General features: G+C 40.3%; 1 protein-coding gene across 2 annotated transcripts in view; it reads left to right on the top strand.

Moving 5' to 3' along the window:
- The window catches only part of CHST11 (carbohydrate sulfotransferase 11), a 163,157-nt gene that overhangs the window by 61,812 nt on the left and 74,511 nt on the right, over nucleotides 1-26,834 (top strand). For both annotated transcript variants that reach the window (XM_050324666.1, XM_050324665.1), the window contains exon 2: nucleotides 8,174-8,259. In XM_050324666.1, the coding sequence (XP_050180623.1) occupies nucleotides 8,174-8,259 (86 nt within the window). The remainder of the gene's footprint in view (nucleotides 1-8,173; nucleotides 8,260-26,834) is intronic.

Below are 26,834 nucleotides of genomic sequence, written 5' to 3'. Positions count from 1 at the left end.
CCCTCTTTTTTTTTTTTTTTGTAAGCTCATAAATCATTTTTGTTAAGTAGACTGATACGAACAGTGTGATGGAAGTGGTGGGAAATACAGAAAAAGAAATGCAGCTTCTTATTATTTTAGGACAATGCAAATGTATTGGGTTTTTTCCCCTGGACCTGCATTTACACAGTTTTTGTTTGAATTTACATCAGAGAGATGGGATATAGCCAACTATCTACAACCTTGAAAACTAGGCTGATAAGAAGAACAGAGTAGAGTATTCAGCTCTTTGCTGTAAAGACAACCCAGCAGCAGATGTGCCTGCTGATGTTGCTACACTGCATATCTAGAAATTGGAAGGAGGCATGTTAAAAGCCTGTCAGCTTCACTAGAAATTTTCCAACTTTCCCAGATTATTGCAATCTCATTTTGCAAAACACATGGCTAACTTGTAGTGGAAAAGTAGGAAAAAGTGGAATGTCTGCAAAGTTCTTCTTGCATTTGATGTACTGGATCCACAGTGTCCTTTTATGCAAATTCATAATGCACATGTTTGTTTGTGAAATACATATAGTTAAAATCACAATTCCTAAGGTTCTAACTTCCTTTGTAGAACGTTGCATTTGAGACAGAAAAAAAACAAAGAAGTTCTTAAGTTGGTGTGAATGGTAAAAATTTCTTTTATTTATCTACAAAGACATAGAAGTAGTTTGGTGAAAAAAGAAATAGACCATTTTGATCCATATTTTGGGACATCTGGCTTTACTAATGGATGGTGTAAACCAGGGCATGAATAGAGTGATGTTCAGACAGCTGAGGTGGTCAGTGATCCATTCAGAAAGAACATGTGAAATATTGTGATGCCCCCAAATCTGCATTTCATGCCTGAGAAAACGAGGTTCTATCTGAAATGTTCTGACCAAGTCTAACACAGTTTGTAGTTTGCACCCACAGAAACGTGATGCATTAAAAGCAGCCTGTGTGTTCCAGAGATAAACAAAATAGAACTCTCCTCATGGGAGAAGTAAAGCCTGTGGAAAAGTCTCTTGACTTCGTGGATAATTTCTCGAGACTTCTAAAGAAATGCCGTATGGATTAACATTTTAAAAAAATTACTGGAAAAAAGTTTCTCATTGTTCATTAACAGGAAAGATGTTGTGCTAATTTATGCCACATGCAATGTCCGTAGGGTGGCCGAGGATCTAAGTCTCTGCATAATTTCACCCAAGGATATTAACTTCCCCACTGTGCCCAATTAAATCCATCCCCATGCTAATCTGAGAACAAACAGGATAAAATACAAATTTATTTCTGGAAAACTGTCTAAAGCAAAAAGGAATTAAATATCTCTCTATTCTTTGGAGGGCATTTACAACCTTTGTAATTAGTGATTAGAGCTAAGAAACAAATGTTGGGATTCATTTCTTTACTGGGCCAGGGTTTATTTCATATAACTTCAACCATCTAGGGTTGCTGGTCAGTGGAAAGGAGAGGAGCCACCTCCAGAGCTGCATGGAGTGCCCCATCTTTGCAGCTGTGGCTCTCTGTAAATTGTAGCAGCTTAGATGAGTAGCTCATAAGAGAAATCTCACTTCCTAGCATGAATTCAGTCTGTGGCAACTAATTGGTTTGTGCAAGTTTTTAACCTCTTTGCCTCTACTTTTCTGACCTGTGAACTGAGGACTCTGGTCCCTGGCGCCATAATTTGCAGCTTTTCTGCCCTTCTCAGCCATAATCATTTCAGTGAGGTGTGATTTTTTTCTTTATTTTTCATTCTTCACTTTTGTTGTATCCACTTTTTTTTGTTTGTTTCTCAAGCTAAGTAAACCCTTGGTTTTGTACTTACTGTCTGGTGTAAGGTAAAATCTGGTTCTCCATTAATGTAGAGAATAAGAATTATCGCATTCTCTGCATTTAAGACTTTGACGTGCTTATATAAAATACCTAATCTGATTTTTACTTTCTAAAAATACATCTCTCAAGCTCCAATGAAGAAAGCTGCAGTTTTGCCTTAAGAAATTGAAAGAGGCCAGACAAGAGTTTAGTCATAAATCCTTGTACCTGTGGTTTCCAGATGAAAGACCGATAATTTAGTCTAAAATCCTTAGCTGAACGCAGCAAAGCACAAGGCCCCAGATGTCACAAGATGTTGCTATCAATCCGTCGGTCTTTGTGAACCCCTGCTGAAGGATTAGTGTTCATAAATCATTGCCTGGAGAGCAATCTCAAAGTCCCCTTACTCAGGCTCTGGAGCCAGTGCTGGGTGACAGCATTTGCATTCACTCTCCATGCTCCTGATTGCTGATTAAAAATTAACCCCATCAGACCATTTGGTGCCCTTATCCTGATTACTCTGTAGAAGGGAGCATAGGAATTTTAATGACATTTGAAATAGTCTTTTTTGAGGCTGAGTTTCCAGCTTTGCCTGTGGTTTGGACTTGGCTGAAGTCTTGCAGAGCAGATTGTTGTCAATTATTATGGAAGTCTCATTTTCGTGAAGCAGAACGAGCTGGTTACTTATGACAAGCTTGTTCAGCATGATTTTAGCTAACTGTCTGAAAGGTATGTAGACAGGATGCTCCAAATTGCAAAAAAAATTCAGTCCAAAACCTGTGACGAACTCCGGGAAAGAGCTGCTTCCTAGGGTCACTTACTTCAACTTTGCCCTGAGTGTTATGATGCTTAAAGTATGTTGCACGTGCAAAATGTTGTTGGATTGAGCCTTGCTTGGTTTGTATTCGGATGTGACCTGTTTGCCCTAAGCATAATTCTTGCCAGAGCAGTAGTTTTATAATATCATTTACAGATGCTTACAGTTGAGCTATAGATGTCTCTGTGTTTAGTGTAGTATTTGAAAATGTATTTCAATGCTTCATCCTGTGTGCCAAATAGAAGTCATTTTCTGTCCTGCTTTGGGGTCACAGCAGAAGTATGTGCAAGGAAAACCGTTTCAAAATCTTAAGCTGAAGAGAATCTCTAACCCTTCAGTATGGGTATAATTAATTATTCCTGCTTTTCTTTAAAAATTCAGGAACTTTGAAGGTAGTAGCTTATGTAAATATGGCTGGAGATGCCAAAGATTTAAGTAGCTGTTTTGATGCTGCTTTGTTGCCTCAGCCAAGTGGCACTGTTTTTTCTGTCTAGGTTGGGTAAGGGATATTTAGGTGAATGGTCAACCTTAGCCCAGTTATTTGCATCTTAAGGAAAATGCTAACATGTCATGTACCTGCTCTTTGCTATCAGGATGCTCCATGCAAAGTATTAACTCTGTCCTGAAATTAGGAGCAGTTGGACAGCAGGAGAGCAGTGGATTAGCTGGAGAGAAATGTACTTCAGCCAAAAGAAGCAAGCAGAATGCTGTCCATTTCCAGCCTCTCATACAGAAATTACACCAAAAAAGAAGAGCAAACAGACCAAAACGAGGAATATATTTGACTTTTTTCTTTAAAACAAGAACAGGATCCCATTTTCAACCAGAGTCTTACCATGCATATGCCAATGCATACTTCTTCCTCCTCAGTGAGACACTTGTATTCCAACAGGTGGAGTGAATTACATATATCAGCTTTAAGCATTGCTGTATTTTGTCTTTGCACTTTCGACCAGTGCAATGAAAAGTTAAATATTAATATGTCCTCAGAGCTTTTCTCAAATATTTGTAATATGAGACTGTTAATTTAAGAGGCAGCAAACAGAGGTGAAGTTTTTACATTTGGCTTTTGTTATCTTGGCAGTAATTAGGATAGTCCAGTAGATGTAAATTAAATGTTACTAAGTAGGAAAGCAGTCACTAGATTGCAGTTGGGGAACTTTTATTATACAGAAGTCTTGGAAATTGGAGCCTCTGACATTTACAAGATTGTAGGATGGTGGTGATAGAGCTGGCTGCTGAATGCATGCACTCAACATTTGAAATGTCACTTGTTTGTCTCTGTAAGTCCGGTGGAAGAAGTGGCAATTATTTTGTGTGTTTCTTCCAGCAGAGCCTCCTCTCTGACTTGAACGCACACAGGTTTGTGAGAAGGTGACCTTTATGATTTTAAGTCTTCAAAAATCTTGGTTCCCATTCCCCTCTCGCCACCTTTTCACTGTTGTCTAGGTAGTCCTAGTGTTTGACATACCCTTTTAAGCCAGTAATCTCCCAATAGAAGTGCTACCATGTCCCCCCTCTCGGTTTCTCTGCAGTTCCTCATAGGAAGAGGCAGAAATTGCATTGATGTGGCTTCTTATTTAAGGTGTTTTCTCCAGAGGTCTCCCATTCTGGGACAGGGTCTTTGTAAGTTATTGGATGCATTATAAATGTTTTCTGCCAAGTAGAGGTGACAGCTTAAGCCTGGTTCACATGTTAATGATCTTCAGTTTCTGAAATGTCATGCCAAAAAAATGAAGGCTTTATACCACACCTTCCTGCGTGTCCCCCTTCCCCACCTGTGCCCATCATTCTAAGCTAGCTGCAACCTGGAGGTGACATCTCCTCTTGTAGGTGCCAAGACCTTGCAGGTGCTTTGCCACGTGCATTTACTCTGTCGCTTGTAACACATCGATTGTTGAACCGTGGCAGGAGGTTCAAAGGATACCTTTCCTGGTGGCAAAACCTTTGGACTTCTTTTCTGCACAGACACTAGAAGAAGGTTTGACTGAGGATTGCTGTGTTCTTGTCTTTGGCGCACTGTAATTCACAGGTCAAATTCCTGCTCTTGGTACTAGTGGGTCTAAATGGAATTTTCTGGAAGTTGTGCATGGATGCTTCTGTTCTGAGATGATTTAAAGCCTACACACTTAGTTTCCTTCTCTCTGTGTATATACACAGCTGATTATTGTGTTGAAAAGTGAGGACTTTTATCTTTCTCTTTTGAGAAACTGAAATTTGCTGCCTAGATAACATCCTCTCCAAATTTCCTATTAGATTAATAACTAGTGATTCCCCAGATTTTAGCAAGATGAGCCAAGACTGCATTTTGGACAAATCATTCCTGGGGATGGAAGAACAGTCATGTTCTTACAACTCTTGTATTTCAGTAACAAACTAGCAGTTCATCCAGTTGCTCACTGGCTAAGTTCAGGGGATTCACATTTTTGCTGCACTTGCAGAAGTAGCACTACTCCTTAATCATTAAAGGCATCTAATGTTGCTAATCTTAAAGGTCTTTTCCAACCTAAACAATTCTAAGATTCTTTGTCAGCTGCTTCACACTCTTAGTGTGCATGAACATGATCTTTTGATCAGTTCTTGGAGCCATGCATATGCAATACTTATCATTAGATTATAATTAACTGTAATTATGTATGGAGATCAGCCCAAGCCATAAAACGTAGATTTAGATATTTACTATGCTAATAAGAAGATTTGGTGAGGATAAAGGGCTTGATTTTTTCAATTTTCACTACCACAGTAGTGTGATAGATTCTTAGTGAAAGCGTTGTTAAAATAAGTATGGCTGAAGTTACCATCCATGTTAGTTTTCTTACTGCAGATTGCTATGGAGGAAATTCAGGCCCAAAATGTTGTGTCATTTGCATGATGAAACACTGCCTCAGAGAAGCTAAGATGGTAGAAAACAGGTTGCAGGAGCCCTGAGAGGTGAGTTTGTTCACAGATGTGTCAGCAAGGCTGAACTATATGAAAACATTCCTTATAGTTATTCACCTGAGGACAATTCTATGAACAGTGCAAGTGGGATTTTTGCTGGGGAAAGGGGCTTATACACCTTTATTTTGATGCTGTAGTTAAATTCCAGGCACAAGTATTTTCCAAGTGTGCACAGAGATGCATCAGCTGCATCAAGGCATGATGTTCCTGACAGCAGTAAACAGGGAAGTGAGTGCTGTGTTGCTATGCTAACCCTGCAGTCTGCTTCTAAAGGCTTAATGAAAAAAACCAAACCAATTAAGTAATATTGGGTTTGATAAAATAGATTGAATCTCCTCTGTGACTAAGGCTCTACACTAGCATTTAGCTTTGGCTGGGGAAACAGTTGCTTTTTTTTATTGTTGTCTGTTTACATCTGGAAACAAATCTTCCATATTGTGTAAATAATTTAATCTTTATTGCTGTTACTGCTGCATATAAAGTGTTTCTGTGTTCATACCTGCTGGCCAAGTAAACCAGGAAGGGATACATTTATGCATGTTACTGTTTACTGTATTTAATGGAAATAAAATGTGAAATAATAAATTAGGGAATGCCACACTAGAATTATTCTTCTTCATTTTGGAACAAAGCATCATGTTGCAGGATCTTAGTTAATCACAGTCTGGATACACTGAAACGTTCCCCTTTCTCTTTCCCCCTGCTGTGGTGTTTTAAAAGGAAAATGTGTGGTCTGCTGTTGAGTGGAAGGCTTCATTTTGGAAAGGTTGCTTTAATGAGGAGGGGGCCACAAAATGATTTTGAAAGCATCTCTGGACACAGTTCCTGGTACAAGAGTATGGAGGGGGATGACAGACGGGGGATGAGATGGGCAGGAGCTCCGTCATTAGAATGACTGATGGACGTCTCACATCCTCACTTCAAAGTTTTCTTCCTAGAATCACTTCCAGGCATTGGAAGGTGACATTAGTCATGTGAAATATTTTTCAAGTTTTAACTTTTTAAAACACATTCTAAGTCGTCTTTTAAAAGGGCACATAATCACAAAAATGGAGGAATTGCAGTACTTGTCTGCAATGTGCAGAATTTAATCAGGCATTTAAATGTGTCAATTAAAATTATAGCCACTAGTAACATTACTGTTCTAATTGTGAAGACAATAAAAACATTTAGCCAGTTTGTTTACTGAGTGTGTATGTCCAGCTCCTGCCACAAGACCAGTGGAATCTGTCTGCTCAGGGAAAAAACAACCCGGCATGTCTTTAGATAATTACCTTCTTTTGAAAAATAGATATGAAGTGAGTGAAGGAATCAATTATGTTTCCAGATTGGACTGTATACGGTTTTCTGTGGTTTATACTACTTAATTTATCAATTATGATTACATGTTAGCCCTCAGTCTTAAAACATGACTGGGCTGTATTCTCTGACTTGGCTTGAAGCCCACTATATTATGACTGCAAGTGGTGCAGCTCATTGCTTTAGGACACTTCAATAATTTCTGGTTACAAAACATGGCAAGAGGTGGTAAAAGCATGCGTGACTCTGCTTAACATGATGTTCCCAGCCGGAACATCTCTTTTTTCCTTTTTTTTTTTTTTTTTGATGTCATAATTAAACCTTGATGAGACAAACCTCCCCTTGGTGCAGTGCCTGATGTCTGACAGCTTGATGCTCCTTCTGTAGTTCTCAGGGCAAGCTGGGTGCTGAAGAGTGTTAGCAGAGGATGATGTGGGCCACAAGAGATTAGAAGCACAGGCACGCTCTTGTTTTCCTCCTGACTGTAGGAGGTTGGTGGAGCCAAACGGCTTCCTATGCAGAGTTTTATGGCCACAGAGGTTGAACTTGAAGCTGATGATCTCTGTGCCTGCTGGGGCTCAGATAACACCTCTCCTGAAAAATGTTTTGTCATCTGAAATGCTCCTTGATCAAAGACCTTGTCAAAGCCTTTGGTTTGAAAACCCGCTGGCCTCCAGTGGGGATAACAGAGCATATGTTGGGTCATGGATCAGAGCATATGTTGGGTCGTGGATCAGTCAAATTTCCAGTTGTAATATGTAGAGTAAAATAGTTTGGGGCAAGGAGTGCAGCAATGACTGACTGTGTGTGTGTTTTGTACTGATGAGTATCTGTTCTAGGAGAAACCAAAGAGTTAGGCCAGAAGCTTTAAAATCAATGTTTTATTATTAGGTTCTTGTGTCCGTCTGTATTGAGGCTGAGAGAGGCTCAAACGTTGTCTCTCAGAGATGCTGATTATAGGAATCTATCTGACTCCTCCTTGATGATCAGAGAAGCAGGTTCCTGAATACCAGCACTGCTGAAAATTGTGTTGTTTCAGTCCCTATGCTTGAATTTTTGTGGATGCAAGCTGGGAGTTGTTGCACAACAGCTTTTATAAGAGAGCTTTTATCTTTAGTAACTTCCACAATAGATAAAGGATTTAGCTCTCAGACAATTTCTAGGGAAAGTAAAATTAGGAGTTAAGGGACAGCACTATCTGGAGTTCCATGATCTGTCAGAAAATCTTTTCTTGCTGTAGGTATTGCAATTGATTACTGCTAACCAGTGTTGCTAACCTGTATTAATTTCAATTTCCCCTTGCAGTAATGCGTAGAAATCCATTTGGGATGGACATTTGCTGTCGGAAAGGATCCAGAAGCCCACTGCAGGAACTATATAATCCCACCCAGGTGAGTGTCTCATGGCTATGATCAAGCTTTTCAGTCCAGCATACAAATACAATCTCTTCTGAAGATATTTTGGTCCGTTTATTTCTCATTTACATGCAATAGTTGCTTTCAGTATGGAGAACTGATCCTGGGACCTGCAGAGATTAGCCATAAAGTTCTACACTTTGAGCTAAGGGCCTGATTTTAAAAGGTTTTTAGTCATCTAAGGATGTGGATTCCTGCAAAATTTTTTCTCAGGTACCCAAAAGCCTTAAAAGATCTAGCTAGAAGCTGAGGTGTCACATTGACACAGAGTGGCAGAGTGGAGTGAATGTGTCATGATCTACATGAAACAAGGAGTGTGGTAAGACTATGAATTGCATAATAATATGTGAATATCATTTAAATGACTTTCAGGTAGCCAGCTACCTTTCCTGTCCTGGTTCATTGCTTGTATGGAGTTTAGACAAACACTGTAGCTCATGCTCTTCCTTACACTGTCCTATTCAACACCTGACTGTCTTGATGGGAGCTCAGAATAACCTCAGTTATTGCTCATATTGTGACAAGCAGCATAGGAAAGCTACCTGAAATTTGTGCTCCTGTTTGTTCCTCTGAATCAATTTATTGCCTACACATGGGCTGAATTGGCACATTCAGGAGCAGCATTTCCTGTTGGCAGCCAAGAGGAAGTGCTGCCATTGAGAGAAAATGCCAGCTGACTATTAAACATATTTATTAAAGTTTAACAACCACCTATTATATATTTATCCATCAATGAATACATTGAGTTTTACTAAATTGGCTATTAAGGCAAGTGACTATCCCAGTAAATCTAACTTGTTAGATTTAACAAGGCAGTAAATGTTTTAAATACTATTTGATTATGAAGAGACTCACTATATGGTGTGAAAACGAAGTCCAAGGGATTTAAAGTATTTACATAAAGAATTGACAGCAATCCAAGGATATGTGATATCTGTTATGTAGCACAGTAAAGCTCCATTTGCTCATTAGTGTTGCTTTTATGAATGCAAACTGACTTTCTAATTCAATTCAAATTCTGTGCATGACTGAGAACATAAGTTTGTCATACTAATATACTGGCTTTTATTGACCATTATGGGAGTTAGCATTGTGTAAATGGAAAGTGCATGTAAAAGCCCTGAAGAGGAACAATCCAGTGGTACAAAGGAAAATTATTAGCATTTGCAGGTCAAATTTAAAGACTCTTTTGCAGATGCTCAAGAAGAGCTGGTAAGGGAAAAGAGACTGTCTGAGTAATTAGTCTCTCTGGGGTCTGTTGTGTGTCAGTCAAAACCTCCTTGCCCTTTAACATCATTAGAGGACAAACCATGAGAAAGAAGCATCCTCATCCACTGAAGGGCCATAGTCCCAGAGCCCTTGCAAGCTTGGACAACTGAAAAGATTTCTTGAGCTTCCTGAAGCAGGGAACACAGCTGGCAGCTCCTTCACTGATCCTCTTTCCTTTCTGTGTGCACTGACCAAGCAAACCATTAACATCCTTTTCCAAGCTTGCCTGCAAGTCAGCCAGAAAGTTGATGTTCAAGGGAGCACAGCAGTTCTTGCAGCTGATGTTGAATTAAGGAGATGACTTTTTTTATGCAGAAGTGTTTCCATCACCTGCTGACATCTGTTTTTATCAAGCTTTTAATTTTTGTTTTTTTCTCTGGTCTTAAGTGTTGTTTGGTTCTTTTGGAAGGGGCTCTGCATGCTGCACTCAGTACTAGAGAGACTGGCAGTGGCAGACAAATGAGTGCATACAATCTGGGAAAACAGTAACAAGAAAATGCAGTGAGTAGAGGCTGCCAGACAAAACAACAGACTGGAGATGACCCCTAGAATATTTCATCAAATACATGCTTCATCTTTCTTTTTCCATTTTTGCCCAAAGAGATGCCTGTCTCACCTTTCTTAGGGTGGCAGATTAGAGACTGGCCTGTAGGGTGCTTGTTCCTCAAGAGTTCACCAGGACTTGTAAGGGTGGGGGGATGGAAATCAGATCTCTAATCTTTCCTTGCTGAAACAGTTGCAATCAGCCATTTGTAAAGTCAGCTCAGAAGTCAATATATAATAAATATGCAAGATAACAGGGCCAGGTTAGATGAGGCTTTGAGCAATCTGTTCTAGTGGAAGGTGTCCTTGCTCATGGCAGTTGGAACTGGATGATCTTTAAGGTCCCATCCAACCCAAATCATTCTTTGATTCTATGAAGACATTTTTGGCCAAAAATATCTTAGTGATCCAGACAATGAAAACACCAGTTAGATATTTAACCTTTGACTATCAGAACCTGTTTGGAACCTCCTGGTGTTGCGACTCTGTGTTTCTCTCCTGGGTGCTGATGGCTGTGTGTGCCACCACAGAAACTCCCTGGCACTCAGTATAGCTGCCTCAGAGGAACAGCAGGGCTGATTGAGCAGACATTTGTGGTTCTCCTTATAGTTCAATGTAATATGTGAAATTCAGACACCAGACATAGGCCACTGAAAGATGCCCCAAAGACATGGTTCTGGATTACTACAAGCTGGGTGTAGCTGTGATTTTTTTTAAGGGTAGGAATCTTTAAATGTGAGATGGCATCAAGGGCCCATGCCCCAGGAGCATGCAGTGTGCTCCTGGCTGTTCTCTGTCCAGGGAGATGAGTTTGGCCATCCATTGAAATAGGTGTCAGATAGGGTCAATACTCCCTGGGATTTAAAATGCTGTAGTTTAACATGAATAAGATTTTTCTGCTGTGTGCTTAACATCAAATTGCTCTGGCTTATAAAACCAGATGGAGACAGGTTGATTTACACCAGCTGAGAATTCGACTGTGAGTATTTACAGTGTTGATATATAACAGCCTCTCTGATCCTGGCCTGTTTTGTTTCCTTCTATGGAGTTGTTTGGGTTGTTGCAGATGCCATCATTTGTCTCTTGAATCTCTTTTTGACCTGGTGAATGATTATCAAAAGGAAAAAAAAAAAAGAAGGAAGAGAAGATAAGGAAAAGCACAAAAACCCCAAACGAAACAACAACAAGCAAAAAAAAACAAAAAAAAAACAAAAACACAAACAAAAAACCCAGGAAGATTTGGCTTAAGGAAATTCACAGGGAGCAGTGATCTGGAAGTGACTGAAAGGGTGATCTGGTGGCTTGTAGGAGCTGAATATTAGAATTGCAGTCAGATTTTCAGAGGACTTATCATAATTTTTCATTTGTTTGATGGAGTAAGAGAGGACAAACAGGTGGAGATAGCACTTGAATTAGGGCCCGAGAAAGAGTCCATGGCAAAGGCCATGGGGTATTTATGTCTGAGTTGGGTGTCTGGCCTTGTGATTATTGTAAAAGTAGGAATGATATGTTTGCTCTTTTGCCTGTTGTAAAGGAGAGGAATGTGGCAAGTGCATTTGCTGTGGACAAAAGATTTCTTCTCAAGGGCTTTCACTGCAAGATTTTTCATGAGCACTAATGTACTGTAAGGGAAAGAAAAGTCAATGGAACTGAACTGGATTTACACTGAGTAAGTGGTTTTCCAGGCTGGGGTCTCCACATACGTGGCAGGCAACATGCAGCATGTCTGAGACATTATCTTTTTTTTCCCTTTCATTTTCAGGTGCAGGTTTACTAATAAGCTTCAGAGGTACCAGTGGCAAATTTTGAGGGCCAAAATGGACCATTTATTTAATGAGTTTATTAAAAACCCACATAGTTATAAACAGAAGGAGAAAGAGGATTCAAACGCACAACAAGTAGCAAAGGAGAGAATCTAGATGTAACTGAATACAGATGAAGAGCCCTGCAGGAATGTGACATAAGTTTGCATTTTATGTTGGGTGGATTTGGTGGGGTTTTTCGTATATGAAACCCCAGGAATTTAAGAATGTGGGTAAACAAATACTTGCAAGGCATATTCTTAGAAGACAACGTACACAAGTGTGTCTTGTAATTTGCATGGCTGTGTAGAACCCCACTGTTCCAAAAATAACTGATAATTGTGGATCAGCCCATGAGCTGGAGTCACCAGAAGTTCAGATTTGGGTAACATTATGCACACTTTAGTGGTTATCATTGATCTATTTGCTGCAATGAATGTGCTACTGAATTACAAGAAGCTGCAAATCAAAATAGATCAAATGTTAAGGGAATGGGAAATAATTGCATCTTTGAGGTTAGATTTTGTCTTCTAGTTGTCAAGATTAATGTTTAATTCTCATTAAATACAAGCAGCATAATTGTTTGGTCTAACAGTTTAGACTTCTGAGAGGAACACAGAAGAGATACAATCCTGTATCCATAAGGATCCAAATGAGTTTGCTTCAGTTTCTAATTTGACATTGCCTACCATTAATTCATGAATCTACGTGACTATTTTGCTAAAGGTCACGCTATTTGCCATTTTTTACTTGTCTTTTCAAACACATTTCTCTTTGTTGAGGAGAGGTATTTCTAGGTGTCTGCTTTTGGTGTAGCTGGAGCCAGAACATCTAGTGATTTGCTAAAACTGGTGAATCAGAGCTGTGGACCTTGTGTTGCTTTTGTTATGAAATTGTGTTGGACTGGTTTGGAGTACTCATTCCAAAATGACCCTCTTCTTTTATTACTTCTGCTTTTTGTTTTTCTCTCCTTCTTCCCACCAAGTGAAGAAAGGAAGTGAACTGTTGCCTTGCAGGCAGTGTTTATATTTCCTCAGTCACCTCAGGCCACAAATGCTGTTTTTGGGGAGCTGCCCTGTGATTATCTGTGGCTTAGATTGCCTGGATAGCATCAGCAAACATCGACCTAGTTCAGCCCACATCACTCGACTTTCACCTGGGTCTATCTTCCTTCGACTTCCACTCACTGGAATGACTCTGTGGGCAGCTGTTCTGGTTCCTGGACAGAGGTTTGTGGGGGGCTTTGTGGTCTGAACTCTGTGTACACATCATCCACAGCACACCGGATCAAAGGTTCCGATGCTTAAGACCTGGTATTTCTGCCCTTGGTGAACCTGAGGCACAGAGCTTTGTGCAGTTTGTTTCAGTGTGCTTTGGCTTCTCATTCTCAGAAACACAACAATGAAAGGTCATTGAGTAGGATTTAAGCTCTAGTTCACCTGTGTTTGTCTTCAGCAGCAGGTGACCAGACTACAAGAACTCATGATAGTTTATCTAAAGAACAGTATATTAGAATTTATTGATGCTTTGCAACCAAGATGAATAATCATGAATATGTATGTGTCCTTCTTGAGGGCAAGAAGTGGCCTAAAAGTTTTACAAGTACTGAAAACATATATTGTATGATTGATGCTGGTCTCTGTAGGCAAATCTGTGCAGACAATAACAGCATAGTAAGTGTGGCTCATAATCACAGTATTTGATTGATCAAAGATTAAAAAGTCCTTAATGAAAAAAAGCAGAATGGAGACATAAGGAGAACAGTCAACGTGCAATGCCAAACTTTGTGTACCTACTCATGTTAGTAAACAACGACTTTATATGTAATTAGCCTCACTTGCTGCAGCAAAATGCTTGCTGATGAAAGAGGAGCTAATTGATTTACTCCATGGATGACTTCTTATGCAAAACATTACTTACTGTCGTGCTTGGAAGTCATAAAACAGCAGCTGGCCTGGGATGAATTATTACATTAACCTTAGCAGAAAAATTGCACTAGTGAGAATGCTTTGTTATTAATTACTGATTACAAATGATAAGAGCTGGTTTTAGATGCTGAGGAAATGGCTTGGGGAGGGGAGGGTTTCAGCTACTGGTGTGCTTCATAGATCATTCCTTGTGATATGATAGATACCTTTGTAAGTCAAGAGGAATTAATCAGACAAGTATGCACAGTAACTACCAGCACTCAAAGGCCAGAATTATCCTCAGGACATGTTCATTCAAGTTACTGCCGCGCATTGGGATGAATTTTTGGGCACCTGTGTTTAATAAAAGACTTGTTACCTGCATGAAATGAAAAAAATACAGTCTCACTCGAAGTAGCTCAGATTTCCCAGATAGAATAAGAAGCAGCAGAGACACATCTTTTAACTTCTCAAATCCTTGACTTTTATTTTATCATTTTGAGAGCATATGAGTTCTAATATAAATGATTTCTGAGGCATAAAAGTATGAGAGGAAAGATTTAATAATACAAGAGACATGGTCAACAACAAAAGAGGTGGAGGTGAAAGAGGATGAAAGAGGATAACACAGTTTTCAAAACCGGATATCTGTATGCAATGTATGTTAGACAAGCACTTGGTCAGCTGGGTGGAGAGAAGACCTGGACTCCAGCACTCTGACCTGGTGCTGTTCAATGGCTTTTTGTGTTTGTCTCCAAATCAGACCTCTGGAGACCTGAACCCTGTTGGTTCAGTCAAATGCTTGCTCCAAACTCTGTAATGTTCAAATGGAGCACCTCACCTGCCTCTTTCTCTGCATGAACTTCCTCATTTTTCCTCCCCATTTTCCATTTATATACCAGAAAAGCTGGATAATCATACTTCAAAATGCAGCAGGATATGGCAGTTTGGAGGATTAGGAAGCAAAGGGCAGTGGAAGAATATTGGTGTTTGTAAATAGGTGTAAAGAGCACGGATTTCTGCCCCGCAGCCCCTGCAGAACAGAGTGTGTCCTTTCTGTCCGTGCTCCAAGCATCAGCAGTCATCCATGCACTGCAACATCACTGGCTAAGTTACCATATCCCAGTATTTTCAGCCTTAGACCTTGTAAACTGTAGCCTCTCCTGCTTATTTCTGGGGCAAGTCGTTTTGGGGCAGCTCTTTTCATTGTGTGAAGGAAAGTAGCTGTGTCTGTTCAAACATCTGCCTTCTTTTTCCTAGATTTTTTTTTTTAATCAAAGAGGTTTCTTAACTGCAGCAGAGTTGTAGCCCACTTGTGACAGGGCCAGATGATCTCTTTAAATGCTGAGAGCCCAGCTGTAACCTCTCCCTCCCTGAGGGATTGTAATGTATCCCAATAGATGTAACTGTGAAAATTAGAGAATTCAGACATACAATCTGTCTACTGCTACTTGTAATTCTTGTTTACTGTCCGACTTTAATTTTAATGAGGGGCAGAAGAAGTTGTTAAATTTGCAATTAGTTTTAAGAGATTAGATACCCCGGGTCCCATTTTTACAGTCATAACTGAATCTGATGCAGCACCTCAAGTCCTACAAAATGGCCTGTAATATCCATTGATACGCTATGTATTGCCAGTATGTATTATGCAGTCACTTTTAATAAATGTAAATTAACCTCAATAATGTAATGAACTGCACCTTACCAAAGCTTTCTTTGGTAAAAGTGCAGTAATCTTCTTACCCCTTTTATGCAGAGAGATTCAGGAATGTTTCTCTGTGAATGCCACGGACATAGTGAGATTAAAATACTTCCCCTTAGAAGAAGTGCCTGCAGTAGCCAATGTGCCTTTTGGGACTCCTGTAGTAAGGAAATGCATGGTACTATGGAGAAATGGGCTGTAGAGTTTCTGTTCAAGAGTGTGAATCATTAAATCAAGCACAGGTTATTTAAGAATGCTTTCTAAGTAGTTTTCTTTTTGCTAAAGTTTGTGGGGAAGTGTAAGGTGGGTCAAGCTGGGTGCTGCAGTGTAATCCATACTGCTTGCTTAGCATGCTGGAAAAGCAGGCTTTCCCTCCAATGGGGCTGCTCTGCCTGGCTATGGACAGGGCTGAGCAAAGAGGTCAGCTGGAAAATAGGCAGTTTGGGGATGGCTGAAAGCAGCTGTGGATTTGGGCTGAGTTCTTCCAGTTGTAGTAGCTGGGAAACACTTGGGTTGACTTGGGTTTAATCTGACAAGTGTGTGTGTGGGTAATGATGAACTTGAGGTGATTCAGACTGGGCAGCAGGGTGTCCACATCATGTGTACAGGTGGTACAGTGCAGTGGGTGTCTTCAGTCTCTCCTGTTCATGCTCTCATGCATTCTGAAACTAAACAGAAGACATTAGCAAGATTTCAGGGTGGCAGGCTCTTTATTAAGCCTCTGTCATGATGATCTGGGTCTATAATAGAGTAAGAACTGGAGTTGTTTTAAGACCTCATATGCTCATCTGTTGATCTAGTAAAACAAGGAGAAAATTCTGCCTTGCCCTGTCAATCGTGTTTGGTAACATCAAACTCTTGTGATTGCAGTAATTAATAGTTCACTCAACCTGAATTGCAGACTGCAGGGGCCTGGGCTGTTCGTGCTGGTGGTCAGGGTGCTCTCCCAGAACTGGAGAACCAGGAGCCAAATCCCTACAAATGGAGGATGCTTGCCTCATGCATGGGAAATACCCTAACTCCTGGTTGTTGGAGTTGCCTTTATGTTTATTTAATTATCAGACTGAAAGATTGGTTGTTTCAGTAATCATCAGCTGGGCCAGCCACACTTAAAACTGCTTTTATTCACTTGCTTCTTGCTCATATGGAACAGGTGTGGAAAGAAAAGGGAAAAAAAATGTCAAGGTAATACCTATACAGCATTTGAACACAGCAATACCACTGTTTGTGTTGTGTATGCCTTTTTTCCCCTCTATAAACAACATAGTACCTATCACACTGTGGCCACCCAAGTAGATATTTTTTGATCTGTCAACCTGTTGCAGTTGTATATTCTGGTTTGTGCATGGGGTCTTGTGTTTGAACCATTCCTACATTCATGAGGCAACGGCAAAATGAGGAGGATGGAAGGAAAAGAAAGTTTTATTTCCTTTGCATAGTTGCGTTGGAGGGAGGAGACTGGCTTTGTATTCTAGGTTTTCCAGCATGCTGTCAGTGTAGACGTTTCTATTTATTCATAACCTTGGGAGAAAAGTGAAACTTGATCTATTGAAAATTTATGGCAAAACTTGAAAGCTCTAAAGAGGCCAAACTTCAAGTTAAAAGATCTGATCCAGGGGACCAAAAAGGAGCTATATTTGTGACCATTTTTTTATGTTTTCTCACCATTCCACACACTCTACTGCATTATAGAATGCTGAAGAGTGTAAGTCTGATGCTGAAAAGATTTCCCCCTCCCCTGGTAGTGACATAATAAACATAGCCAAACCAAAGAGAGTTGGCAAATTTACAGTGCACTGAACCTGATGTGTATTTCTGGTGGCTGGAAATCCAGGAAGGAGTGTTCCTTTCTTTTCAGTCTTAAATCACATCTGAACAGTATTCTTAGTGTGGTCCAGCATGGGACTAAAAGCAAAACATTACATCCCAAATTTCATAGGAACAGTAAAAAATCACAACATTCCTGCAGTCAGATTGCCTGGCTGCACAGCAAATTAGCAACCTTTGTAGCTATCAAATTGCTGCCCTAATATAAATCTTTTTTCCCTGTAAACGTGGGCTGTGTCTTAGATAATTTCAGACAAGCACCTGGGGATTAGTAAGAGGAAGTGAATATTAACTCAATTAGAGGACAGAAGATGAACATACAAGCTGGTGCGGGGAATTGACATCAGAAGCCAAAGTAACAAAGACATCTCTATACCTGGGAGGGGACAGTTTCATCTGTTCAAGTCAGACTTGGCTTTTGTCTTGCATACATTTTACTTACGAAATAGTAGTTGCAGGAGTTGCATTTACATAGCAATATAATTAATGTTGTATTTTTGAACTAAGCCTTGATGTCAATAGATGGGTGGAAAAATCTGGATAGCAGATGCATAATGGTAGCTTTCAGTTCATTTTGATACATTAAATATTCCTAATAAGCTCAGCTGAAGGAGAAAATAAATGTTTAGTTGAACCAGTAAAGAGAAGCTGAAATCACTGGTACTTCTCCAAAAGTGTAATGCCTTACTTAATGTAAACTGAATGAAGGTTCCTGTGGTTAAGGTGAGATATACAACATTAGGGACTTCCACAAATGCTGTTTTCTTTCTGTGAAAGATCGTTGTGCCAGTGACATTATTCTATAAAGCAATAGCCAAAAATCACTATTTTGAGCACAGGAGAAGCTTCTCCTTTTTTTTTTTTTTCCCCCCATAGCTTTGGACCTACAAAAGCATGCACCTTCTTACACTTAAATGCCATATATTTACAGCCTGGAAACAAATCCTTCCATGCTGCACTTCCCAGGCATGAATGAGCACACTGTCACTGTGGGGGTAAGTCCTGTATCTGTAGGCTTCTCTCATCCCCGCCATTCACACTCCCATTTGTGCATGATTCTCTGCTAATCTGAGTCTTCAGCAGAAGAACGTGGGCACTCTGCTCAGCTCCCTGCCTGATGCACAGCTGTGAGTCTGCAGAGATGCTTTCTCCTCTGTTTCTGTGCAGTTTCTAGCCCAGGTAGGGCTTGGACTCTGGCAAGAACTCAGGGACTCTGGCGTAATGCTAAAAACGAATGCAATATGCATATACAGATGTGTGGTTGTATGTGTTTGGTGGGAAATTTTACACCACGTACAGCTTTGCGTTAACAGTGTGATGGTGGAGCAGGATGCACACAGCTGAGTCAGTCCAGCTCCCAAGCAGCCTCATGGGGCTCAGTTACGCTGCACACAGGGTGTCTCACTGCAGGGATAGGAGCGATCCTGCTGCTTTCTCTGCAGCTGTTTGTTTCTTCTTTACTTCATGTAAACTTGGCTTAATAAACTGTTGCTGAACTTGCAGCTGTGTGCAGGGGGGATAAGGCTGTCTTCTTGCCAAGACCTACTTCTCTCTTCTTTCCATTCCTCCCCCTGCCATTTCCTCCAGCCCTGAATTCTCTTTCTCAGACTTCAGCTCTTCTCAGTCTTCCTCTCCCATTCCTACCTTTTATCTTACGAAAACAAGTATATTTTTAGATGAGTTACTGTGCAGGTTTATGGTCCTGGCTTTATTGGAAAGTAGTGGAGCTAGACAGTGAAAGAACAAGTAAAAGACAGACTTCTCCCTCATTTATTTTAGTGCAAAACCAAACCAGGTAAAAGAAAAAAAATATCTGTTTACTTGTAAAGAGAACAAGAAAGTGTGCCAAGAAAGTAATGGCAGGCCAGGTCTTGTGTTAAAAATGGAGAGAGCTAAAAAACAGGCAGTGCAAGACCTGTAGTTTCACCTCCAACAACCTCTGAAGTCATGGGACACTGAGATGTAAATGCATTGAAAAACTTTGCTTTTGAAAGGGACATAACAGATCACTCCCTGCATCCTGCTTACGATCCCTGAACTGCACAGCCACTGATATGTCACAGGAAGATTGGTGGAATCTCCAAGCACCACCTTCATCCCTTGCATAGAGTATCATGTCATGGTCCTCTTTGAGGGACCCACTTCAATTTTAACTTGGGCTGTTAAGTGAGTTACTGTATAAAATATTGACACTGAATGAAGAAAACTGCCTTTTTACCCAAGTGTAAATGATCTTGAAACGAAATACATGGGATAAAAGAATGATTTCTTAGGCAGGCTTAATGAATAATTGATTTCTGCTTCTCATGACATTATCAGTGTAATTAAATCTGTGGCTAAAGAAGTAAGACAGAAGGTATCATCTGCTAAGACACTGAATCTCTTTATCCCACCATTGGCAAGTTACTCTTGTCTGTTATTAAAGACTCTCCTGCAGTCGTGCAGGTTCAAGATCTGTCTTGTCACTAACAAGTCAGTCTTGTGTTTTGTCCAAGAGGACAAAAATCTGTGTATTCAATTCATTATCTGCTTCCAAAAATAAGGTAAATAAGCTTCCTTCCCTGCCAAACATGCTCCTGTCTTTGGAAGCTGAAATGATTCTTGCTTTGTGCAGACTGGCTTTTTGCAGTGTATGTAGATATTGGTGTGTGTTTATTGTTAATCCTTTACAGAACTACTAACTTGGGTCACTCACCAAGCCCCACCAAATGGTTGCTGTTATGACTCCTTTTGCACTGTTAAAAGTATGTTGAAAAATCAGAGAGACCTGAGGAATAAGAACAGGGGATAGGAAAGCAGTCTGGATGCAACTGAGCTTGGCCAGTGTGTATATCTTTAGAAAACATACAGGACTGCGGTTTCTTCACATGGGTTCTGCCTTGGAGAAATAGGGCATTGAGGGTAATTGCAGAGGCCAAGAACGGATAAAACTAAAGGAGAGAGCTCAGCCTGCAGCTGCAGGCACTGTAATGTAAACCACTGATTTAGAAATTAAGAGTTACAGATCTATTACAATTATCAGCTGCTGTTGTTTTATTTTGCAAAATTAATTCTGAGAATCAGCTTTTGACTTAGTCCTCCAAGTAACATCTCCTGGAGACCGCAGTGGGCTCCTGGAATAACCTGCTCCTTTTGTGCATCCTCACTGTCACACACACCAGCCTCGGATCCCTTAACCAGTGAAGTGCTAGAGTGCATTTCACTGCAAAGCTACAAGTCTACATCGAATAGGAAATATAAATACTGTACTGTGTGGTAGGTCAGGGTGTAGGTGATTAAATGGTCTGATGTATTTTGAAAGTCAACAGAGATCTTTTTGCTGGCTCTTGCAGATGTCAGAGCAGGCCCTTGTATCGCATAAGAGGAGTCTCATTCAGCAGCTACTGAAGTCAGCAGAAAGACTCCCTCGTTGCTTTCTTTGCCTTGGGGACAGTCCCTTAGCTGCAGAGACTTAAGGAAACTCTCCACTCACATTGTTAGCAGCTCTGATTGTGTTATAAATACTACACTGAGAAACACTGGAGGGCTGCCGTCTGTTCAGTGATACTCAGCCGTGCTTACAGTCTGTGTCTGCAAGTGTGGCAACATTAATGCTTTCCTTGAATCACCATATAAATGATAATACAGTAATCGTCACCACGTCAAAGTCGCAGCAGTGGTGGCCTGGCAAGGCGTAGTTCTTGCATCCTGCTGTGCTGCAGGATGTTGAGCCAGTGCCCTTGGCTGAACTAGTTTGCACATTGAGCACACCATACATTTTAATGCTGGTTTTGCCAGTAGTATTTTTTGTCGTCAGATTGTTATGTCCCTGGTTCCACACTTGTAATGCCTGTAACAGTTATGCCTGTTTATCTGTTTCTCAGGGGCAGATTGGTGGTATGATTATTGTCTGCATAGTGTTTTGATCATAAAAGATGACAAGTATAATTACTGGTTACAAGTTAAATTGTGCATCTACCAAAACTACACAGCTACCTTGTGATGTATGTCTTAAATTCCTCACTTACTTGAAGGCAAGCCAAGTATTTGCTCCTTTCTATAATTATCTAAAGCAAAATGTACCCATTTGATTTTCCTGACATATAACTTTGTCACTGCAGCATCCACCAAGATATACTGAGTTGGAAATGTTCATCTGAATGACTTCAGGGAGAACCAGTGTTGGTGTGGAGTCCTTTATAGACCAAGGGCAAACTGGTTTCTCGTGCAGAAATATGAACATGCATGTGTGCATGCCCCAGCTGCTGCTGAAATCTATGAATTAACGATGCACTCAGTCCTGCCAGCAGATTTGTACCAGCCTTGAAAAGGGATGGGTTTGTATGCCCAGTGCTTCATTGTGCATACAAAATACGTGTTAGTAAACCTGAATTTTGATTCCACAAGATGTACTTGCTTGACTGATTATGGAGGGCTTTTCTGTACTCCAGCTGCTGAGCCTTGAGCTGAAACAAGTATTTCTCAATGGGAAGAGTAATTGTTTCAGCTCAGAATTAAGTGGCTAATCATTAGGAATTCAGTTGGCATGAAATGCACAACATTAATCACGATGCACTAACGTGCCATTGATGTGGATGTAGGGTGTGTGCTCCACTGAAATTCACTAATTAATATATCTGGGTTTTATTGGAAAGGTTTAATGTGGGCTCTGTTGTTAAGCAGGATAATGGGAGTGTCAGACCTGGAGGGGTTTTAGAGACCACCCTGCGGTTCAGGGCACACATTAGTGAAGGCTGAAACCCTTAGAAAGGTAGCTTTACTTTTTTTCCCTGGTATCTGATGCTAAAATTAACACCAAAGATGTAGCTTGAATAAATTACTCTACATGCCCTGAATGTCCCCTATGCCACGGCAAGGGAGTCCCAGCTTGCACCAGGAGTGTAGCTGGGACATCTCAAGTAGGGGACAGAGGCGGTCATGCTTTTCGTAGAGCTGGTCCACTGAGGGTGGGGGGACATTGCCACCTGCCTGACAGCTTTAGCCAGCAACCTCAGGCCCCAAGGTCGTGGACCAGCTGTGATCTGCGTCCCAGCTGCAGTGGACCTCTGCATCTAAGCCCCAGTGCTAGAGCTAGAGTCCTGCACCTGGGGCTGTTTCTACACATTCTTGCTATCGCCTGTGTTGTCCTGAAATGATTTTGATCTCTGTTCTTAAACTACTGAAAATATGATACTGTTACATAACACATTATGATGAATACTAAAGTGAGTAACATCTGGCTTATTCTAAATAACTTCAGATAAAATGTTGCTGTTTCCCAGTGTTATGGAAAATTCCCTTCTTGCTAACCAGCAGTTACTGCATGTCTCTGAAACAAAATTATTCATTGTGTTCATTTGCTTTGCAGGCATGTGAACTCCCGTGTTGAGAATTTAAAAAGTCTCCTATGTTTAACGCCTGAGGGCACAAATGTAACCTGTTCAAATATCATTCTTCAATTATCCTTTGAATCATCTGCCTTCCAACTCTTCCCAGATCCTGTAAAATACTCTTCTGACTACCTATCAAAAAAATAGTACATCTGTTCTTTCAGTTCATTTCCCTAAACTGTAATCAAGCACTGTCTGTGTAATAAAAATGAAAAGAAATGTCTAGCTGGAACAGCATTCTTCACTTTTATTATTGGAAAATGCATTAATGTTCCTTTATCAAATATATCCATTCAACAAATAATTCCATTTCCTTCCATCTTCAGGGTTTGAAAAAAAAAAAACCAAAAAGGCATAGAGAGCCATTCTTTCCTGATCATAAAGGCCAAGCTTGATTTGTTTCTTACGCTGAAGTTTCGTGCAACCTAAAAATAGATTATGGTAAATAGTCTGTTGACTTCTCTTTTGTTTAAACATAGCTGAAAGATTATAGGTCCTTACTATATCTGGTCTAAGTTGCCATTTATATTAAGGCAGTGTAGCACAGACTGTTAGTGGGAATTATATTTAGGCATAGGGTAAAAGCTTGTGTGTCTTAGGTTGAACTCTATTTCCAGCCTGGCTTCCGCAATTAGAAAAAGGTGTGATTCATTCAGGTTTCTGGTGCGTAAGTCTTGGGGACAGGCACTCCAGCACTTTTGAAAGTGCTTCCTTTTCTGTCTCGATTCAGAGGAAAAGTAACAGAGGGAGCACTTCAGCTGCTCAACTTGGAGGCTTTTTTTTTCCTTTCATTTGATTTAGAGGCTTTATGAAGTTCCTTGAGTAGGGGAGGGCTGCAGAGCAGGTGTCTTAGTCTGCCAGATCCCAACAGTATCATTCTGCATCTACTCTGATTACTTTCCACTGGCAAAAGGGTTACACCAGGTTCAGGGCAGCAGAGGGTTGGCCTGAAGCAACCACGGCCAGATGTATTCTTATAGGTCCTCATAAGGCAGCAGCAATACCTAGATATGTTTGACTGAGGTTTGCTTTTGGACAGATTCCAGCCACATCTTTCCAGGCAGGATCTGTGCAGCTGCAGGAATTACTGTATGAAGAGAAATGGTGACCACCGAAATTCTCCAGCAGCAAAACACAGGCTCCCCAGTGCACTGTCCCAGTGCAGGGTGAGCTGGCCCTTGGGAACTGCTGCTGTGCTGCACCAAAGGGAGCTGAACATCCCAGAAGACCAGAGGATCTTTTCGGTGATGGCCAATCACCATTAAAAAGCTGTGTATCATGCCTGAGGTCTGTTTAGCTCAGGAAGAGGAGAAAAATGTATTGGTTTTAAGATAATTAGATAGTTAGAGATAGTAGATTGGTGGTGTTTTCCCAAAAGACCAAGATACCATGGGTTTTCTGAGATTCCCAAGAGCCTAGGATGTAGGAACTTGAAAATCTCACTCAATCTCAGTTTCATGCTGAAATCCTGGGAAGGACATGAGGTTCATTAAGACTCGCTGCTTCCCCAGGCATGCAGATAGCACACAATGTGCAAGCACTAGGATTCCCAAGCTGTTTTTTTAATCTTGAAACATCACGTGTACTTATTTTAATATTTATGTAAAAAAACACACACAAAAATACAACAGTTGTGGGAAAAATAATACTGTGGTGAAATTAATAGGTTTTTTGACCACTAGCTTCTAATAAAATTTAAAATCTCTGATTATTCAGCAGCTAAGGAAAATAGAACCATGGCAGGAAAAAAAAAAAGTCCTGCTGATATGCCCTTTTAGAACAGAGCTAACATCAATAATTCTTGCGCTGTGCATTAAGTTTTAATGTGTAGACAGGCACTCTGTGCATAGCAGGGTGTCTGTGGAGTCATCAGTGAGAGCTAATAAATGCCTGTCATATGAAGAATACATTACAGAGAGAGCCAAGTTAAGTGAATCATTTAGTTACCATTAGTCACTTTTCATTAATATTTTTAACTGTAGTATTATCTACTGCGCATTAGGTAGGATAGAGAGGATAATGCCTGTGATGTGCTTTATCCTAAAAACAGAGATTTCTTCCAAAAGGTGGGGATCAGGATGAATGTTTCAGCTGTGATCTCGCCAGTATCCTTTTTTGTTTATTTAAGACTACAGAAACCCAGATGGGAGAGGAAATAATTTCATCACATGGCTTGGCATTAACAGGCATCCACCATTTACATTAATGGCAATTGAAAAGCTATAACTGTGCTGGAAATGGAATATCCATAAGCATGTTTAATACTGGGTATTAAAAATAGCATCTAGAAAGGAATTTCCACAATAGCAAATGCATAATTCCAATCCAGTGTGTTCCACTTTGGTATATGCATCTGCTCCTGCAATCCTGTTCAGCTGTAACCTTTGAGGAACAACCAAACCGGGACCAGCGGGGACAGAGGTGGGAGAGCACCAGGGAACTGTCCTTGACCCTTCAGGTTCTGCTCTGGAGTCACTGCTGGGCAGGACTCCCTTTTCTGATACATCACTCACTTGAGGACTGGGTGAGGCAGGGTTCCTGACTGTGTCAGCAGGGAAGAGTTTGAGGAATAAATATATTTGATCTTACTTATGCTCATCATTTTTTCTCTAGGATAATTTGCTCCTGCCAGCTTACACTTTTTCCTTTTAATCAGTTATTTTTCATTACATTCTGTTCTAAGCTCCCAGATTTTGAATTCTAAATGTAATACTGGTATGGTTGGACACGTGTGAAAATGTAGCCTTCCCAAGATGCTGAGCAGTTAACAGATAGAGTAAGGGATACACACTTTGTGTGATATAAAGGCTTGTTAGCATAGATTTAGGATTACTCTCAACTTTGCATCATTCTTGACTTACATTCTTGATTGTTCCACTTGTAAAACTACTTTCCTGTAGTCACTGAGGCTCCAAGTAGACAGGGAAGAATTTTTTTAAAGAAGTTTAGAAACTCTTACAAATTACTTTACCTAGCTTTTTCTCAACTGTAACAAAATTGAAAGTAAAGTTTGATGGTTCAGTATCTCTGGAAGTTAGAAAGCGACATTGTAATTCTCTTTGGAAAAACAAGACATTGCCTTTTAAAGCATCAAAAGCTTTAGTCTCTGCTTTTGATGAGTTGCAAAATATCAGCTCCAAACCATGTAATTGTCTTGGAACTAAAATTTGCATGTATTCCAACTCAGTCTAACGTTATCCAGTGGGAAATGAATTCGCACTATGGAAGGAAGTACATGCAATGTTTTGTTCTTTGTGCAGCAAATTACCCTTGCTACTATCATCTATGTAAAGTGTCCCTAATTATTATATTATTCTGTATGTTCAAAAAGTAATTTGCTTATATGTATGGACTCCAATTTTTTTTATTTCCTGAAGGATGTGGAACTGTCAGCTGTGGATTTTACCACAAATCAGATATGTTGCAGTGTATGTTGCTGTTCTGTAGGGACAGTCACACAGGCAAAAAGAACAGTATCCAGCCATCAGTTCCTTGCAGCATTTTCTGTGACTGCCAAATAACGCTGTGCCTGGAAGATCAGAATGTGTGTCCACGGTGAGTGGGACTGCAGCCACAGTGCTTGTTTCTATGCATTACTGACTCCTGAATTTTAGCAGGATATCTGGGGCAGAAATAACCTTTGTCTTTGTTGTTTGAGTTTAGAGTAAGGTTCGTGGGGTAGCCCCAGAGAGCCCCAGTCAGGTACTGTCATATGAGCACTTTGGTCCTGTGGTACAGAGCAGTGATCAGGACATGGGCTGTAAATCTGTGGGGGAATTAAATGTAAGGAATGCTATGAAGCTGTAGACAATTTGCATACCAAATGAATCTCAGGAAAAATGATTTGGTCACATAAATATTCCACCTTTCTGGGCTTTGTCTGTATGCTGACTATCAGCACCAATAGCTTCTTTAATGAGTAGAAATATTTCACTGTTTCACATTCTCCAGGGCTTAATTTTTGAAAGTGAACTGCTGATTCAGTTCTCTACCTCACAAAACAACTCAGTTTGGCAATAATTCAAGGCTAAAAATGTGAGCTGTAACTGCCTGCTCTTTATCAAACAAGCAATAACACAGAACAGTGCATCATTCCATTGAACAATGTTTAAATTCTTCTAATTGTGTTTTA

The sequence above is a fragment of the Myiozetetes cayanensis genome, unplaced genomic scaffold (assembly GCF_022539395.1).
Source record: "Myiozetetes cayanensis isolate MyiCay16 unplaced genomic scaffold, myiCay2020 scf3, whole genome shotgun sequence".
Lineage (NCBI taxonomy): Eukaryota > Metazoa > Chordata > Aves > Passeriformes > Tyrannidae > Myiozetetes > Myiozetetes cayanensis.
This window is presented reverse-complemented; position numbering and strand designations above follow the sequence as displayed.